Source organism: Hordeum vulgare, chromosome 2H (genome assembly GCF_904849725.1).
Source record: "Hordeum vulgare subsp. vulgare chromosome 2H, MorexV3_pseudomolecules_assembly, whole genome shotgun sequence".
Classification (NCBI taxonomy): domain Eukaryota; kingdom Viridiplantae; phylum Streptophyta; class Magnoliopsida; order Poales; family Poaceae; genus Hordeum; species Hordeum vulgare.
The window spans coordinates 380,883,554-380,904,059 of NC_058519.1; the positions used below are offsets into that span (position 1 = coordinate 380,883,554).

Genomic DNA, 20,506 nt, shown 5'->3' on the forward strand with positions numbered 1-20,506 from the left:
AATGAAAAAGAATTAAATGCAAAACAGAAAATGAAAAGCAAAAATAAACAATAAACCTCAAAACCCAAAATCATCAAAGCCCGTAGTCCCGGTTGGTATTACCAACTGGGACTAAAGATCCCGGCCACACCACGTACGGTGCCAGCCACGTGGAAAGGTATTAGTCCCGGTTCGTAGCAAACCGGGACTAAAGGGAGGCAGGCCCGGCCCTGAGGGGGGGGCAAGGGGGGCGGCCGCCCCGGGCCCCCCACAATTCAGGGGCCCCTCCGCAGGTGTATCTATGTAACGCTTAAACTACCTAGGCCGTGGCTTAGCGAAGTAATCATCCGTGGATGCAGGCGAACATAGCGATTCTTCCTATTTCATCACCTAGCAATCCCCAGATCCTATGCCGTCTATTTCGCGATAATAAACACGCCCTTACACTCCTTTCTCTCTTGTAATTTTCCTTCCTAATCGACCGCAGTTCGCCGTCTCATCTATGCTGATCTCTACTCCTGAGAGTCCCGAGCACAAGATGCAGTCAGTACTCGTACACGGTGACGCTTTCTTTGCCGCCATCAGACGCTGGCATGCACAGAAGCATCGCCAATTCGCCTAGCACTAGTTGCTAGAGACAGACGCAAGGCCACATCGTGGTGTAGGCTCATCGCTGAACCCTCCAGTCCATCTCAGGTATTATACTATTCCCTAATCCCTACTCCCTATAAGATTAGTACTAAATTAAGTAATTTCTCCTTTGCATATACTGCTACCGATCAGTCTTTGATGCCATTATTTATTTATTTCAAGCATGGTGGAAAAAGATACAATATGTGGATGAGTTGATATATGAGAGATGCACTTCGATAAAATTATGCTTCACTGATTCAAAATGGTGAACTGGCGATTTTGCGGAGGAAGAGGACCAAATTGATGGGGATTCTGAATATTAACAAGTGGAAAATGTTGACATCAATATAGGTGATAAAAATGCAAGTGGCCATGATAGTTCAATTATTTCAGCAGGTACACATGCACAATCTGCTAGTGTTGATGAACATTCTGTTTTGCTTCTTTTTTTATTCTGAATTAAATTATAAATTCACTATGTGATTTTCAAGCATGTCACGAGAAGTTGTTTTCTACCCTAATGCCTCTACTGTTTATCATCTTATTTACATGCATATAATTGTTGCATCTGCTGAAAGAAGTTTTGAGAAGATATAATTATCGAATAACTATTTGAGAGAATAACTAAGATAGTTTAAATGGTTTGGCAACGTCTTGAGAAAAAAATATTGGATTAGATTGACATTGACCCCATGATAAGTAACTTTCCATCAAGGATTTTTAAGGTAACATATATTATTATTTCATATGTATACTGTTTTTGATGGATTTAAATGTTTATCCGTAACACATAACATATGCTAAGGGCCCCTAGTTTTGGTTTCGCCCCGGGCTCCCAAAATGTCAGGACCGGCCCTGAAGGGAGGGAGGGTCTTTAGTCTCAAGTTAATAGTCCCGGTTGGTAAACCGAGACTATAGGCCCTTACCAATCAGGACTATAGCCCCGTTTTCTGCTAGTGTGCCACTAAAAGTGTATCGCCGGAAATTATGAACTAAATCCAGAAATAATGCAAGCACCAGGACTTAAACCGTGATGAGCTGAGATATTACGGTCCCTTTAATCATCTAATCACAGGTTGGTTTGTAGCAGGTGAAGTATTAACTTGATAGGGTGCAGTGTGTATCGATTAATCACATAAATTTTACACATACGCCCGAAGAACACAGGGAAATTGGCAACTTGCATGCATGGCTAAATGCAAAAATAGACACAAGCTTAACATGGATCGATCATCCAACTACCACGAATAACTCATTTTTTAAAGGTGGATGCACGATAGTCCCTCCGTCTCAAAATAACTGTCTCAACTTTGTATTAGAGATAGTACAAAATTGTAGTAAGCTTAAGACACTTATTTTGAGACGGAGGGAGTATAATACATGAAGAAATTAATCAACACAAAATAACACATGGGTAGGTAATCCAGTTGCCATTATAATTAGGGATCGATCATAATGATGGTATTTTGACCCATCGAAGCTGGAGCTGGATGATGCCGGTGGCGACGTTCCTGAGCTTGAGCAACACATCCTGCACCACCTGTCCTTCCTCCCACACGATGCTGCTCTCGTCTGCCAGGCAACAGCTCCCTCCGGCGCCGCCACGGTGAGGCCGCACAGTGCGCACCACGGTACCGCTCCGGATGTCCTCCAGGTCCATCCTCGCCATCTGCAGAAGCGGCTCCAGGTCCACCTCGGCATCCCCCATCTTGTCGTCTTTGCTGAACTTGTCCTTGTCAAACACCTCCTGCATATATAAGCATGCGTAAGTACGTTCAGATTCATATAACTAAGTTGTCCGCATGCGACGAAAACATATTGTCATCACTCAACTTCTCCAACTTACTATCTTGATCGGTGTTGTTGGATTCGTGACGGCGAGGGTGAGATCCTCATTCCAGACCGGGTTCACCGTCTTTTTGATGATGCTCGTCTTCACCTTCTGGTTGTCCAGGAGAAGCACGACGTAGGGGTCGCTGCCGTCGGCATCACGATTCACGAGGTTCACCCCGCGCAGCACCCGCACGCTCAACATCCCCGGCGGCACCGGCTCCGACGTCATCCCGCTTGCTCTGTTGCTATTTGTTCTTGTTGATCTGATCTTCAGATATGTGTGCAATAATTTTCGTTTGTTCTCGTTGGAGGCAGGAAATGATCAGGGGAATGCTGGTAGGGAATGTAGACATGCATGGCATGCCAGCCTCATGTATAATGATTCGCTGGCCGTGTCTTGTGGAACCCTATGTTATTTGTACTCTGCTATTTCGAGACGCTTTCATGGATCCGCAAAAATCTAGCACTTCGGGGTCCTGACATCACATTGTTGTGTCGAAAATGCCGCATCAATATTCTGGTGCGCCGTGGTTGCAGTTGTGGCCTAGGGTGCTACATTGCGTCTATTGCACTTCGGTCTACGTCGACGCGGCCGCGTTTAGTAGAGGTAGCCGGAGCAACACGACGACGCCACGGCCGCACCGAGCAGCGTGAACTGCGAGTCGAAGGAGCTGAGAACCATTGACGCAAGGGGGGAGAGAGAGGAAATAAAGTTCTGGATGACTTGTGGGTCCATATGATTTTGGCTGAGATGGCAGGAATGTTCGCGTGTGACCGGGCATCCTCCTATTGTCCTTAGATTTGAGATGGATTTGAGATACGTTGGTCAGGTCAGATGTTTAGAATAGAAATGAAGGGTTCGATCAAGTCAGTTTCTGTTGATTGGGCATTGATTCCGCGGACCATTTAAATATTTGAGGAGAAAATAGAACATCCGGTCGTATTTGCTTAACGACCTTCGGCTTAATGTTCTTCACCTTTTGGACTATGCTTGATGTTCACCATGATGACCTCGTCGAATTAACCATTATTTAGAAACATACAACAGGAGGATACTACTCCACAGCCTCGGCCTATAAGGCCCAATTCCTTGCCTCGGTCTTCTCCCCCATGGAGAAGATGATTTGAAGGGTTTAAGCGCCATCAAAAGCCAAGTTCTCCGCGTGGCTGGCTATCCAAGATCATATTTGGACTGTGGACAGACTGAAGAAAAGGGATTGATCAAACTGTGAACTCTTCACCCTTTGCAAGCGTGAGCAAGAAAGTGAACCAGGCCAACTCTTCAAATGTCGCTTCACGCTCAGGCTTTGAAACTTGGTCAGAGAGATGTTTGGTCTTCGTCACCTTGATATCTCGACTCGGCACATCGAAGATTCCGTGCTGAACTGGTGGGTTCGCAGGACCGACTCAGGGGTCCCCCAATAGGAAGGCAATGTCTTCCTTCGTCATGCTTGTCTCATTGACGGTGTGGAATGAGAGAAATGTTCGGGTCTTCCGGCACAAGAACGCCCCACACCTCCCATCCTATTAAACAACATCGTTCAAGAGGCAAATCTCTGAATCACCATAGCGGAAAAGAAACCGGGTATCCTTTCCACGCGCGAGTAGTCCCGCATGTCGTGCACGTGATCCGTTTGTAACAAACATTCCTCCTTTCTTAATCAATCTATGAGGCAAAAAAATTTGTCTCCGTTTCAAAAAAAATACAACATGACAATCTATGGCGAGTGGCAGTCCACTGTCTAGCTGCTCCGCTAGAAACCACTTTAAAAACTAGCTGGTCATGGGAGAAGATATACTATATCATTAATTCCCCTAGAATTAGAGGCCTATCATTTAATTGAGGTCATCAATTTGGAATTGGGCCAGCGATTTTTGATCGGATCAACAATTTTTCATTCAATTAATTTAATCCTTTATAACACTAAGCTCCTATTTAATGCCTCACAATCAATTGAGGTCACAATTTAGAATTGGGTTATCCAATTTTGACCGAGTCAACAATTTCAGAATGAGCTCTCTCATTCATTTTTTTTAATATACTATGCTCCCTAATTTTAAAGCTTCTCCCGTCAATCCTTGATTTTGACCCCGTCAATCCTTTGTTGTAGCAATCAAATCTCTAACTTCGTTAAGCTATCCCGTTTTAAAGCCCCTCATTCAACACTTCAATTTGGATTGGACATAATTGATTGGGTTGTTCACCCTCGCTTCCTAGTGGGATCTCTGGATGAATTGGTGACAAAACAAAAGTGTCATCAATGTCACGTTTAGCTGCAGCAGCGTAAGACACGTGTCCAACAATGTAAGTAACTTTATCATGTTTTTCTACTAATTAACACCCGAGCACCACCATAAAAAAGGGAAAATGATAATAAATTCACGAACGATTCGTTGTGGACTGGTCATACCAATTTTTTGCCATAAATCACTTCCCCGATTTGCAAGGTTGGCCCATTTTTTTCTTAATCTCTGATCATAAATTGACACATCTATTTATACGAATGATTTCGTAAAGTCTGTCCATAGGAGTAACATATCTCATAAAAATACACTTCCTTGTATCCCCGCACACCAAACCAACTAATACGTAAATATTTTTCACAACTTTAAGAAAATTAGATAAAACATGTACAACCCCAAAAATATAAGCGACGTGGCAAAACACGCATTACCCTTTTAGTATGGACCAAATATGATGATAGAAGTGAGGCTATAAGGGCATCTCCAAGCCGGACCCGCAATCCGCCCATATCTGTCTAGACCATGTTGTTTGGACCGTTGAAGCCATACAATGCGAGTTTGTATCGGTCCGTGGAGCGGTCTAGGCGTGTTTTCTCCTACAAAACAAAGACAAACATGGAGAGCTTTACAGGAGTCCGACACGTGAAACATCACTATCTTTCTCCCTAGCCCACCCAAAACCCTTCCCGGATGTCGCACCTCCATCCTCCCCATTTTGGTTTCTTCTTTTTTATCTTGCCATCGTCGTCGCACCACCACCCAAACGGCCACGCCACACCCCTGCCAGAACTCTACGTCTCCGTCACCTTCAACGCTCGAGCAGGGCTCCACCCCGCTTCTCCTCCATTGGCGTTCAATCCCTTTCCTCTGACCATCCCGCCAGGTACCATCCGCTACTGCTATACTCACCATGCACGACAATTGTTCGATGAATCACCGGAGCTAAAAAACAGTTTTCCCTCCTTCTTTCTAATAGTGGATTCCGATTTCGAGTACATATACGAGCAGTATGTTGAGTCGCCGGACGGCTCGTGGAACAACAAGAAGTATTCAAATGAGACCGCGATGATGCAGGTGGTCCTTCAAGACGCGGAGCGTGTGGAGGGGCATGTTCTCAGTTTCAAGGGCTCGATCAAGGGTCATCGAGTGACCAACTGCAAGAGGGCGCGCGACAATTTGATACTGATGGCCGACTACTTTGCCCTCGATGCACTCTTTGTTGATCATTTTCGCCAGCATTTTCAGATGCACTCTTTGTTTGTACCATGTTGTCCAGTCCTATGATCAGTACTTCGTCCTGAAGAAGGATGTCGTGGGAACAATTGGGTTCTCTAGTTACTAGAATTGTGTGGCTGCACTATGGATGCTTGCATATGGCACAACCTATGATTCATGGGACGAGTGCCTACAGATGTATGATAGGACATGCGAACATGCCATGGTCAGGTTTGCAACTACCATGGTCGAGGTGTTCAGATCTTAGTACCTTAGAGAACCAACTGTGACAGACACCGAGAGGCTCTTGACAATCTCAAAAGCAAGAGGGTGGTCAGGTTTTCTTGGATCTCTTGACTGCATGCACTGGAAATGGAAGAGCTGACCGAAGACTTTACAAGGCCAATATCAAGGTCATGTAAAGAAGTCCACCATAATTCTTGAAGCAGTTACGTTACAAGATCTTTGGATCTGGCCCGTTTTCTTTGGCATGTCGAGGTCTCACAATAACATCAAAATGAGGAAGGCCAGATGTACGCGGCTACGGTTGGATTGGCGTCTGAAAGTGCGTTATATCGACTAGAGGGGGGGTGAATAGGAGATTTTTAGAATTTCATCACTGAGGAAATTCCTTTTGAGGAAATTCCTCACTAATGACTAACTTCCAGCGGAAACAGTAAAGGAGCAGAAGTGCAAAGTTTCACAACATTAGTTTTTCAGAGTGAGGAATGTGAAAACAGATTGCACAGTGAGCAGGCACGCAGAAAACAGATGAGGATTAACTAGCATGAAGAATTTGGGGTTGAGGAATTTCAGAGAAAGTCTTCAGCAAATTCTTCAAACAGTAGTAGTGGAAGTCATCAACACATGATATGAGGAAAGTAAGGAGTTGAGGAATTAGAACCCGTCTCTCAGCGAAGACAGTAGTTGATGACTCAGTTCCAACTGTTGTGACAGTCGTACATCTGGTTTGGAGCGGCTTGGTATTGAAACCAAAGGAGACACAGTCCCGATACACATAGTCCCTACCGTGTTCTCCTTGGGCTAAGAACACACAGTCCTCGCCCAACACTCGTGGTAAGTCTTCAGGCCATACTTCCAAACCCTCACAAACTTGGTCACCCGGCGTTCCACAATTGACTGCTGGAAAGCTCTAGACCATGACGCCTAACCGTCTGGAGGATGCACAGTCCTCAAAGGTAAAAGGCTTCAGTCCCACACATGAACAACTTCTTCAGTGATGCTCAATAACTAGGTTTGGTTGGTGGTTTCGGTGTATGGGGTATTTCCTCACTGATGAATTACTCTCGAAGACTCTGAGGAATTGGGTTGCTCTTATGACAAGTGTCAGTTTCTAACGGAGCAGCCAACCAGCTAATGTGGGGGCGGCTATTTATAGCCTGGGAGCATCCCGACATGATTTGACACTAATGCCCTTAAATAATATGACCGTTGGTGTGGATAAGACCAATGACTTGGCGCGGCTATCGAAACGGTCGGAACCCTCAACTGTGAGAGTCCTCATGTCACTCGTATTCCTCACTTCAGGCTTTTGGTAGGATTAGGTTTGTGTTGAGCATCATGAGGAAATTCATTCCAGAGTGTAACTTCGACCCCCTTTAACAGTACGGTGTTCCTATTACTCAAATGCGAAGAAAATAAAACAGAAAGAGTAAATCTTCATGCTTCAAAGTCTTCAAAGTGATTTTCTTCAGGACACACCGTATTCCTCAATTTCAGTATCTTCATGAGGAATATCAATTTCATCGCAGATTCCTCGCAATTCATTTCTTCAGCTTCAGACCAATTTCTTCAATCGAAGATATATATTTTTAGGGGTCGATATTCATCAAATATCTCAAACTCCTCAATGACTTATAGATCATGTGTACACTCATAAACACATTAGATACTTAACCTATAAGTCTTCAAACCACCAAAATCACTAAGGGGCACTAGATGCACTTACAATCTCCCCCTTTTTGGTGGTTGATGACAATTAGGTTAAGTCTTTAACAGGGATCAAAAATATGAAGTGTAAATACTCATTTGAGGAATTTGAAACCAAGATTCAGAGAGAATCCCCCTGAAGATGTGCATATCTTGAGGATTTTGCTTTTCACAGCAAATGCACATTGATGATTTATATCATGGAGATCTCCCCCTGAGTCTTGTAAATCATGCATACGTGTAACATATCGTATGAAGAAAATGAAAATGCATGATGACAAATGGTATCTGACGAATTCCAGCATGCGTGCATTAAAACTTGAGAATAAGCATGCGAAGAAAAACGTTCAAAAGCGTGAGAGTACCATCGGGCTTAAGTTACAACTCATTACATAAAAACTTCAGAAGACCCAAGAGTTTGTAACTTAAATATAGTTCATAAGCCCCAAAAATATCCCGTTTGAAGACTAACTCTCAAGTTTCTCCCCTTTGTCATCACGTGACAAAAAGGGACAAACTGAGGACTATCGCCCGTGAAGACTTTCACTTCTTGGCGGTTGAGGAAGAGCCGTGATGCTTCTTCGGAGCAGTCTTCTTCCTTCGACCGGTAGCAGTGTCGAGCTGTTCTTCATCAGTTTCAGCAGTGTTGAATGAAGAAAAGGAGCTATCTTCAAGGTCTGGAACTGGAATGGGCCTGAACTTCTTCTTGGGAGGCCACGACCAGTCAAAGTCTCGCTCAAAGTCCATTTCTTCAAGCTCTGTCTGAGTCTTCAGATGTGCAAGTGTAGCCCAGGTGCGGTCAAAAACCTCATGCAGATAGTGATGGTTAAGCTTCACAGAGTTCTGTGTTTCAGTGAGGGTTTTCACAATGGCGCCAAACTGGCGTTTGACCCACTTGTGATGGCAATCCTCCTTCTGGTGAAGACTGAGGAGGAGCTCTCTTGCATTCATCACGCGAGGAGGAACGGGGCTTGCCGGACGAGTCTCAGTATCATCCCATGAAGAATAAGCTTCTGGCTCTCTGAACTGGCCATCAAGGGGCCTACTGCCTTCTTCAATCACTGATTTGCCTTTTCCTTCAATGGGCTCAAAAGTCTTCTTTTTGACCCGGATAGGAGGCATATAACCAACATGGTTTTGGCACTCAGCATGAAAGTTGATGCATGTCCTTGTCCTGATGAATCTCATGATCCATGGGGCATATATCTTGTGATCAAATGGACACATAGCAGTGTCGGCCAAAGTCCTCAAGAAGAAATCATGGATGTTGATAGGAATACCATGGATGATGTTGAAGAGGATATTCTTCATGAGGCCTACGACATATTCTTCATCATCATGGCCTTTGATCGGCGCGAGCACACTGCAGAGGATTCTGTAGACAGACCTTGGTGTATATTTGAGCTCGTGGACGAGGAATGTTTTTCTCGGTGATTTTCCTTCAGCCAAAGGCTTCATGAGGACTTCCATCATCCCATTGGGCAGCTCACGCTCACCATAAAGCTTCACAGCCTCCTCTGAGGGAATTGGTACAGGCAGTTCACGGAGGACCTCAGTAGCAGGAGCCTTGTAGTGAGTGTTTTGTGTCATCCAGTCAAACACCCAAGTGTTAATGTCTTCAGGGTTGCGAGAGATGTGAAGAGTGGCATAAAACTGAAGAATGAGCTCACTGTTCCAGTCAGAGATGTCAGAGCACATTGGTAGCAAACCAGAATCATGGAGTACATTGAGGACTGGCTCTAGGCACGGTATAGCTTCAAGTTCAACGTGAGGAATATGCATGTGTTGGAATATCTTGTTTCTTCCACACAACACAGAGGCATAGTAATTCATCTATGTCCTAGTCCAAAACTTCAGATGCCTCATTTGAGGCTTGTCATAGCGGTTCTCTCCAATGAAGTACTTGCGTTCTTCAAAGAAACTCTCCTTTTGAAACTTTAGTCGTTTGGAGAATGGCTGACACTGAACTGGCTGGAGATTTTGCTGAGGAACAGGAGGGGAGACAACAATTGCAGTCTCGGGGTTGAGCATGACGACTGTATTGTCTTGGTCAGGTGCATTTTCCTCAGGGTGAGGAATTTCAGCAGCTGGGGCTTCAGGCTGAGGAGATGGCTCTGGCTGGGCGTCAGGCTGAGGGGCTTGCTCTGGCTGTGAATTAGGCTGAGGAATAGGTTCATCTTGCTCGGGTGGAGGAGTTGGGTCAGCCTATTCCTCATCTTGAAGATTTTGCTCAGAGCTTTGAATTTCATCAGCTTGAGGATTTTCAGTTTGTTCTTCCTCAGCTGGCTTGGTGGCAGAGGCAGTTTCATCAGCTGGTGCAGCTGATCCTTGAGCAGTGTCTTTCTGAGGAATGAAGGGCTGAGGACTGTCGTCAATACGAATTTCTTCGTCAGTGTGTTCCTCAGAGGCGACATCCTTCATTTCCTCATCTACCCCTTTCGCTTGATCATCAAGAATGACCATTTCATAGGAAGGAGCGACATTTAGGGGCACGGGGTCCAGAGGAGCAGTCTCTTCAAGCGCTTTGAGGTGCTTGGCCTCTGTTTCTTCTTCTGCTCAGGAGGCCTTTCTCTTTTTGGCTTCCTTCTCAGCAGCCCTGGTTTTCTTCACGTCTGATGCAGACGGAGTCATCTTCTTCACCTTTGAAGCTTTTGGTGAAGGCGTTCTCTCGACAGATTCTTCAGCTGGCTTTGAGGAACCAGCTGGAGCAGAGTCATCAGCTTGCTTTGATAAAGCAGCTGGGTTAGGGGCAGTCTCATCAGTTGCAGCAGGTTCATCAGCTGGAGCTTCCATGGTGATTTCTTCAATAGCCGGTACATCTACACGGCTTTCTTGGTGTATTTCCTCAGCTTGAGGAGTTTCTTCAGCTTGAGGAGATTCATCAGCTGGCTCTTCAATCAAGGGCTGGGGAATTGGTGCTGGAGCTGCAGCGTTCTTGTTGTAGTCATCAACTCCTTTAGTGGCCAGCTTGATGAAATTGCTCTTGATACTTTTACGATCTGACAGCTTGGAGTACTTGTCAGACAAATTCTTCAGCTCAGCCTGTGTTGACACCAGTGCATCAGGCGTCAAGCTGAGGAGATTCTGCTTGAGGAATTTCTCCTTTTTAAGCTTTGCAACCTTGGCCTGCTTGGCCTGTTGTTCTTTCCACTTGGCTTCATTGATGAAAGTGGCCACCATGTGGCTGATGCCAGGGGGAAGTTTCAAATCATCAAGCGGAGTGTTTGGGTCCTCATACCAGATGTTGATGTAGTCTAGGAGGACCTTGGGGTCCATGGCCATAGGAATGGCGCTGCCTAATGCTTGAGCTACTCTTTCCTGCTTGTTTCTGATTATGGCTTGCAGGTTTGATCATCATATTCATCACTGCCCTCTGATGCAGACGGGACGGTGATGATTTTGCTGGGGCTCGGCAGAGTTGCTCTTTCAGCAGACACCTGATTCTTCACTGGAGGTGGTGAAGACTTTGTCTCCGAGCTGGTTGCAGCCAGGAGTGAGGAGCTAGAGCTGGCGGTCATAGGCTTCATGACTTGCTTCTGTACTGGTGTCTCTTGAGGCTTTGGTGGTGGTGCTGAGGATTTTGGAGCTGAGGATTTTGGCGCTGAGGGTTTTGTAACTGATGCCTGAGCAGACTTCTCTTGAGGCTTTGGAGCCCTTGGCTTTGATGGCACAGACTGTGGTTGAGGAATTGTTGAACCAGAGGTCTCAGTGGCAGAGGAAGTAGCTGCAGCTGAGGCAGCAGCTGAGGATTCATTGAATTTCCTCACTGCAGCTTCTGCTTGCTTCTTGAGCTTAGCCAGATGCTTTTCCTTCTCATCTGGATAGTCATCAAGGGTCTTGAGGCTTGAGGGATGCGCTACTTGATGAGCCTCAAGTGGGGCCCGTTTGCCAGGAGGCTTCAGAGCGAATTTCTTCGCATACTTGGCAGTTACAAACCTGTATTCCTTCCATTCCTTAGCCCGTCGGCGTTCTATCTTCTCCAGCCGAATCTTTCTCTTGGCCATTGTTTCATTTTCATCAGGTGTACAATAGTCCAAGTAAATATCCTCAGAGATATCCACAGCTGTGTCCTGTTCAAGTTTCTTTCCTCCCTTCTGCTTTCTGTCATCCTCCATTTTCTTCAGCTGAGGATTTTGCTGATGAGATTGAACTCTTGAGGATTCTGATGAGACTTGAAGATTTTCTTCAAGAAACGCTGCAAATGAGTTAATGTGATGAGAACTGAGAGATTCATCAGCTGACATGTGTGTACCTGTGAACAGAGTATAGTTGCGAGGAATTTGGAGAGGTCATATGCGTTCTTAGATTTGAAGAAAATGAAAAAGTTTGACAGGTGAGGAATTTAACCAGTGGTTGAGGAATTTGCCTAAGCATACTGTTCTTGTGTTCCAGAGTTGTACAAATCCGAAAATTCGCACAATTGAGGAATCTCGTGGAAATCTTAGATGCTTAGTGAAGTTCATCAATGGTGTGGTGATAGGCAGTGTTTGAGGAATCAAGTGCATATCGACTCTTGAGGAAAAACATATTTCACATAAGAGATGTAAAATAGTAGATCTAACTTGCAGTAAAAATGGGATTTTATTTACCCTGGAAGGTGCGCACGAAGAACACAGAAAAGGTGTGTAGAGAAGCTCTTCGCTCGAGTGTCCAATGCGCCCTAACCCGGCGACAAAGGACGTCTACGGCGGCGGCGGACGAAGATGGTCCGACTCCAGCGTGGTTCCGGCGACGGAGAAGTCGAGGCAGTGAAGCTCTTCCTCACCGGCGACGAGACTTCCAGCGGTGGCGCTAGGGTTCGATGCCTTTTTTTTGCTGTAGCAGGAGAGCAATGGGGCGAAGAAGAGTTTACCGAAGGGGGTAGGGACATATTTATAGCCAGACAGTTACTGTTGGCGCGAAGATTTCGGACCAAACAGCCCGTGCCTCTATGTCTCCGCAGGACACGTGTAGTTCCCGAGCAAGGCGGTGGAGATAGTGGAGATCGTGGTTATCCGAACGTGGGAAGTGGGATTCAGTTACTGTGCATTAAAGAAACAATTTTTGAAGATTTGAGGATTTTCGTTACAAAATCATCAGCTCACAAAGACGCAGTGAGGATTTTGAATAAAGTTTCAGGTAGAACGCATATGAAGAATCAAATAGACTGGATGAGAATATCATAGAGGGAAAGTAGGGTCCGATCACACTCACTTAGAAGAAATATCAACTTGAAAAAATAGCTATAAGTGAATGCTGTTGAGGACTTGAAATCACAGCCTATCTAGTCAAACGAAAGTCATCAAGTGTTTTTGAATATTTTGTGATAAATCGTCACAATGAAGAACAACTGTTATGAGGAAAAACACATTTTGAGGAAACGGAATATTTGAAGAAAATCAACTTGAGGAATTTGATATTGGGCGGTGGCGTGACCCATCATATAAGAATGTTGATTACAGACGCCGCGTACAATTGTCGTAGGGCCCTGAGAATCAATTTCTTCGTTGATTTATTCACATTCAGAATGATATTCTTCATCAGTTGAAGAAAATCGATTCATCTTGTGTTGCACATCTAGGTCATCAATTTTGCATAAGTGTTAGGATGTGTGCATGTTTTTACAAAACATTTGAAGATTCTAAGATATTTAGCTCACACCGCAACTTGCAGAACCTTTTCTCATCCAAGGGCTTAGTGAAGATATCTGCCAGTTGATCATCAGTCTTCACATGGTCGATGAGTATATTGCCCTTGAGGACATGGTCCCGAAGAAAATGATGACGAATCTGGATGTGCTTGGTCTTCGAGTGTTGTACTGGGTTATATGCAATCTTGATTGCACTCTCATTGTCGCAGTAGAGAGGCACATTCTTCATGTTGATGCCGTAGTCCTTGAGGGTTTGCTTCATCCATAGTAATTGAGCACAGCATGAACCAGCAGCAATGTACTCAGCTTTGGCAGTGGAGAGTGATACGCAGTTCTGCTTCTCTGAGGACCAGCAAACTAGTGATCTTCCGAGGAAATGGCATGTGCCAGAAGTTGACTTGCGATCCACACGGTCACCAACATAGTGAGAATCAGAATACCCTACCAGATGAAGATTTGAGCCCTTGGGATACCATAATCCTAGTGTTGGTGTGTGAGCTAAGTATCGAAGAATATGCTTCACAGCCTTATGGTGTGATTCCTTCGGTTTTGCTTGAAAACGTGCACACATGCAAACACTAAGCATTATATCTGGCCTAGATGCACATAGATACAATAAAGAGCCAATCATAGAGCGATATATTTGCTGATCGAGATCTTTACCATTTTCATCAGTGCCGAGGTGGCTGTTGGTAGGCATTGGAGTCTTGGCACCCTTGCATTCATGCATGTCGAATTTCCTCAGAACATCCTTGAGGTATTTCTCCTGTGATATGGAGATTCCATTGCGTTGTTGACGAATTCGAAGACCTAAGAAGAATTTCAGCTCCCCCAACATAGACATCTGATATTCTTCACTCATCATGTAAGCAAATTCATCACTGTATCGTTTGTCAGTACAGCCAAATATGATATCATCGACATATATTTGACATACAAATAGCTCATTATCATAGGATTTAGTGAAAAGAGTTGGATCGAGTGAACCAGGTTTGAAGCCTTTCTTCATGAGGAATTCCTTCAATGTATCATACCATGCCCGAGGGGCTTGCTTGAGACCATAAAGAGCCTTTTTGAGTTTGAAGACTTTGTCTGGATTCTTTGGATCCTCAAAACCTGGGGGCTGAGCAACATATACTTCTTCCTCAAGCTTACCATTAAGGAATGCACTTTTCACATCCATTTGATATAAGATGATGTTATGATGATTAGCATAAGCAAGTAGTATTTGAATAGCTTCAAGTCTAGCAACAGGTGCAAAAGTTTCATCGAAATCTATTCCTTCAACCTGGGTGTAGCCTTGAGCTACAAGTCGTGCCTTGTTCCTCACCACTTGACCGTCCTCATCTTGCTTGTTTCAGAAAATCCACTTTGTGCCGATGATGTTGTGCTTGCGAGGATCTGGTCGTTTTACGAGCTCCCACACGTCATTCAGCTTGAATTGAAGAAGTTCGTCTTGCATAGCTTGGATCCACTCCGGTTCCAAAAAAGCCTCAGCAACTTTCGAGGGTTCTATGATGGATACAAAAGAAAAATGCCCACAAAATTTAACTAAGTGTAAAGATTTTGAGCGAGTGAGAGGATCTGGCGCGTTGATGTCATTGAGAATTTTGTCAAGTTCTACTTCATTTGCAATCCTCGGATGAGCTGGTTGAGGATATCGTCTGGGCTGAGGAAGTGGTTCTGGTGCAATTTCCTCAGGAGCATCTTCTTGATTTTCATCAGTGATGGGGATCGTTTCTTCACCAATTTCCTCAGTGGGGACAATGTCTTCAGTAGGTTTGAGCTTTATTGCTTCCTCAGGAGACATCTTATCTCGATCAGAAGGCAATTGCTCTCTTTGCGAGCCATTAGTTTCATCGAACCGCACATCTACAGTCTCAACAACTTTGTTGTGATAGTTGTTGAAGACTTTGTAGGTGTGCGAGTCCTTTCCATAACCGAGCATAAAACCTTCATGTGCCTTAGGTGCAAATTTTGAGCTATGGTGAGGATCTCTAATCCAACATTTTGCACCGAAGACTTTGAAATAACTTACATTGGGTTTCTTGTTAGTGAGGAGTTCATATGAGGTTTTCTTGAGGAATTTGTGAAGATATACCATGTTGATGATATGTCATGCAGTGTCGATTGCTTCAGGCCAAAAGCGACGAGGAGTCTGATATTCTTCAAGCATAGTTCTTGCCATTTCAACCAAAGTCCTGTTCTTCCTTTCGACGACACCATTCTGCTGAGGAGTATAAGGAGCATATAATCCGTGAGTAATACCAAGTTCATCAAGATAATCATCAAGTCCAGTGTTTTTGAACTCTGTTCCATTATCACTCCTGATATGTTTGATCTTGATGCCAAAGTTCGTCGAGGCCCTTGAAGAAAATCGTTTGAAGATTTCCTGCACTTCAGTTTTATACACTATGATATGCACCCATGTATATCTGGAATAATGATCAACTATGACGAAGCCATATAAAGATGATGCATTGGTTAGTGTGGCATAATGAGTAGGTCCAAATAGATCCATATGAAGCAATTCGAATGGATGTGTAGTGGTCATGATAGTCTTCGAGGGATGCTTGGATCTGGTCATTTTCCCAGATTCACAAGCACCGCAGAGATGATCCTTGAGGAATTTGACTGATTCGATGCGGATGACATGCTTCTTCTTCGCGAGCGTGTGCAAATTCCTGATGCCTGCATGACCTAGTCTTTGGTGCCACAACTATCCTTCTGAGGTTTTTGCTAGCAAGCAAGTGGCTGGTTGAGGACCTGTAGAGAAATCAACAATGTACAAATCCCCTCTTCTTACACCTTCGTAGACTTTGGATCTGTCAGATTCCATGATGACTACACATCTATATCTACCAAAGATAACAATCATATCAAGATCACAAAGCATCAAGACTGACATGAGGTTAAAACCAAGGGATTCAACAAGCATTACTTTGTCCATATGCCTATCCTTGGAAATAGCCACTTTGCCAAGTCTCAATACCTTGCTTTTACCTTTGTCAGCATATGTGATTTGCTTCAGAGGTGACGGAGTTAGTGGCATATTCATCAGCAAGCTTTTATCACCAGTCATGTGATGTTTGCAGCCACTATCAAGAACCCACTCAGTATTCTTGGGTTTGTCATCCTGCAGATGAATTAGTACAGCTTACCATCTCATATGCTTCAGATTTGAAGAATATGATATCAGTTTCATCAGATAAGAATTTCATCACAACAGAATTATACGGACGTGTGAAATATTTATATTTCATCAACATTAGCTTGCGTCCTATCAAGCATTTCCTCAGGTCTCGAGCAAATTCTTCAGATGATGATTTTCATCTGGAGACCTGACCTGCAGAAGTGATTAGTTCGATTTCTTCACCACCCACATCTGAAGGGGTGGCAAAGCATTCATCATCCTGCGAGCACCATATGAGAAAGGTGGCATTGAAGCTAATGCACTTCTCTTAACAGTAGGGGGATTAAAGTACTCATATGAATATGCAGAGAACTGATTTGAGGATTTATGAACATAATGATTTGAAGAGTAACGCCCATATTCATATTCCTTGTAGTTTCCCTGCAAGTTAGACGCATTAGCACGGGTACGAGCATAATTTTGACCAGTTGAGGATTTTGATCCTCTTGAAGACTTTGGTCCTCCTGAGGAATTTGATCTGGGGTTCAGATTCTTCAGTGGTGGTGTCATGAGGACATTCACCTGAAGATTTTCAAGACAGCTTTTGGGAACCCAGATTTTCCTCAAGGGAGGGCCATTCCTGCAGTTAGTTCCAATATATCGAGCAAATACTTCACCAGATTGATTTTTGAACAATTTATAGTTGGAGTCAAATGACTCATCTCAGGAGTAGGATAATTCACATGAAAAGCCAGTTAGATTAGATGGATCAAAAGGAGGCCCAGTAGCAGCAACCCATGAGGTTTTGGGATACTGCTCAGGTTTCCAATAAGATCCATCAGCATTTAATTTCCTCTCAAAGGCAATTCCTTCTTTCCTCGGGTTCCTGTTCAAGATCTGATTTTTGAGCACATCACAAAGGGTTTGATGTCCTTTGAGGCTTTTGTATATGCCTGTCACATACAATTCCTTCAACCCAGCATTTTCATCATTAACATTTGTGTTTTCCTCAAGTGAGGAAATAGACACAACAGGTGCAGCTGAAGAATTTGTAGCAATAGTAGCATTTGATGATTCTGGTGAGGAATTAGCAGTTTCGCGTTCAATGCATTTAAGACATGGAGGAATGAATTCAACTTGACCAGCGCTGATCTGTTGAGCTAGTAATGAATCATTTTCCATACGAAGATCATCATGAGACATCCTCAGCTTCTCAAGATCAAGATTCCTTTGAAGAAATTCATAGGAAAGCTTCTCATGATCAGTGAGGAGTGTATCATAGCGATCCTGAAGATTGTCAAATCTAGACTGAAGACTTTTCACATCTTCAGTGAGGATTTGGGTAAGGTTCATTTCATCATTCAACAGATCATCACTTTTATCTAGCAGTTTCTGAAGCTTTTCCAGGGCAGTTTGTTGTTTAGTGGCAATGATAGCAAGTTTACTATAACTAGGTTTTTTATAATCATCAGGTTCACAGTCACTTGAATTAGAGGAGGAGGCATTATTTGGTACCTTTGAACCTTTTGCCATGAAGCAATAGGTTGGAGCGAAGTCATCATCATAGTCATTAGTATGGATGGTGCAATCATTTTCTTCAAGATTGAAGATTGACTTGCTGACAAAGGTGGTTGCCAGTGCAAGACTAGCCTGTCCGGATTCCGAGTCTTCATCAGAACCCTCTTCTTCATCACATTCCTCTGATTCTGCCTCGGAGTCCATTTCCTTGCCAATAAGTGCCCGAGCCTTTCTGAAACTAGTGTTCTTGTGCGATGAGGGCTTTGAAGATGAGGATTTTGAAGATTTCTTATTCTTCTTTGAGTCATCAGAACTGTCATCCTTGTATTTCTTCTTCTTTGATTCCTTTCCCCAACGGGGACAATCAGCAATGTAATGACCCAATTTCTTGCACTTGTGGCAGGTTCTTTTCTTGTAGTCCTCAGATGAAGATTCTGATTTCCTCATGCTCTACTTGAAGATTTACCGAACTGGCCACGTCATGTAAACCTCTGGAATTTCCTCACGAGCATTGCAAGGTCATGTCCAAATTCTTCAGGGTCACCAATGCTGTCATCTGAATCTTCTTATTCAGATGAGGAAATTGCTCTAGCCTTCAGTGCACGTGGTCTAGAATAGCTTGGTCCATATAGATCTTTCTTCTCTTCTAACTGGAATTCATGAGTATTTAGCCTTTTGAGTATATCAGCTGGATCAAGCATCTTGTAGTCTGGTCTTTCTTGAATCATCAGAACTAAAGTATCAAATGAAGAATCCAAAGATCTCAGCAGTTTCTTCACAACTTCGTGATCAATAATGTCTCGAGCTCCCAGTGCTTGCAGTTCATTTGATACGTCAGTGAGGCGATCAAAGGTGTCTTGGCAGCTTTCATTGTCATGTCTCTTGAAGCGATTGAAGAGATTGTGAAGAATATCAACACGAGAGTCACGCTGGGTTGATACTCCTTCATTTACTTTGCACAGTCTCTCCCAGATCAGTGTTGCAAAGCCCAAAGCACTTACTCTTCCAAACTGGCCTGGGCTTAGATGGCCACAGATGATATTCTTCGCTTGAGAATCGAGTTGCTTGAATTTCTTCACATCGGCAGCAGAGACACTAGCAGAGATGATGGGGACGCCATGTTCCACAATATACCAGAGATCATTATCAATAGCTTGTAGATGCATTTGCATCTTGTTCTTCCAGAAGGGAAAGTTCTTTCCTTCGAAGGTAGGACATGTTGCAGTCACCTTAAACATGCATGCAGTCGACATAACTAAGACTCCTGGTGGTTAAACCAAAATCACACAGAATAAGGGAGTACCTTGCTCTGATACCAATTGAAAGTGCGTTATATCGACTAGAGGGGGGGTGAATAGGAGATTTTTAGAATTTCATCACTGAGGAAATTCCTTTTGAGGAAATTCCTCACTAATGACTAACTTCTAGCGAAAACAGTAAAGGATCAGAAGTGCAAAGTTTCACAACAGCAGTTTTTCAGAGTGAGGAATGTGAAAACAGATTGCACAGTTAGCAGGCACGCAGAAAACAGATGAGGATTAACTAGCGTGAAGAATTTAGGGTTGAGGAATTTCAGAGAAAGTCTTCAGCAAATTCTTCAAACAGTAGTAGTGAAAGTCATCAACACATGATCTGAGGAAAGTAAGGAGTTGAGGAATTAGAACCCGTTTCTTAGCGAAGACAGTAGTTGATGACCCAGTTCCAACTGTTGTGACAGTCGTACATCTGGTTTGGAGCGGCTTGGTATTGAAACCAAAGGACACACAGTCCCGAGACACACAGTCCCTACCGTGTTCTCCTTGGGCTAAGAACACACAGTCCTCGCCCAGCACTCGTGGTAAGTCTTCAGGGCAGACTTCCAAACCCTCACAAACTTGGTCACCCGGCGTTCCACAATCGACTGCTGGAAAGTTCTAGACCATGACGCCTAACTGTGTGGAGGATGCACAATCCTCAAAGGTAAAAGGCTTCAGTCCCACACATGAACAACTTCTTCAGTGATGCTCAATCACTAGGTTTGGTTGGTGGTTTCGGTGTATGGGGTATTTCCTCACTGATGAATTACTCTCGAAGACTCTGAGGAATTGGGTTGCTCTTATGACAAGTGTCAGTTTCTAACGGAGCAGCCAACCAGCTAATGGTTGTGGGGGCGGCTATTTATAGCCTGGGAGCATCCCGACATGATTTGACACTAATGCCCTTAAATAATATGACCGTTGGTGTGGATAAGACCAATGACTTGGCGTGGCTATCAAAACGGTCGGAACCCTCAACTGGGAGGGTCCTCATGTCACTCGTATTCCTCACTTGAGGCATTTGGTAGGATTAGGTTTGTGTTGAGCATCATGAGGAAATTCATTCCAGAGTGTAAC

The 20,506-nt window shown here is 44.0% G+C and overlaps 1 protein-coding gene across 1 annotated transcript; it reads right to left on the reverse strand.

Moving 5' to 3' along the window:
* Window positions 1-2,051: 2,051 nt before the first annotated feature.
* LOC123430117 (GTPase activating protein 1-like) lies at window positions 2,052-2,847 on the reverse strand. Its single transcript, XM_045114022.1, has 2 exons — window positions 2,459-2,847; window positions 2,052-2,359 (listed from the first exon to the last, which is right to left on the reverse strand). The coding sequence occupies exons 1-2, from the start codon at window positions 2,672-2,674 to the stop codon at window positions 2,063-2,065; spliced, it is 513 nt and encodes a 170-aa protein (XP_044969957.1). The 5' UTR covers window positions 2,675-2,847; the 3' UTR covers window positions 2,052-2,062.
* Window positions 2,848-20,506: the final 17,659 nt, after the last annotated feature.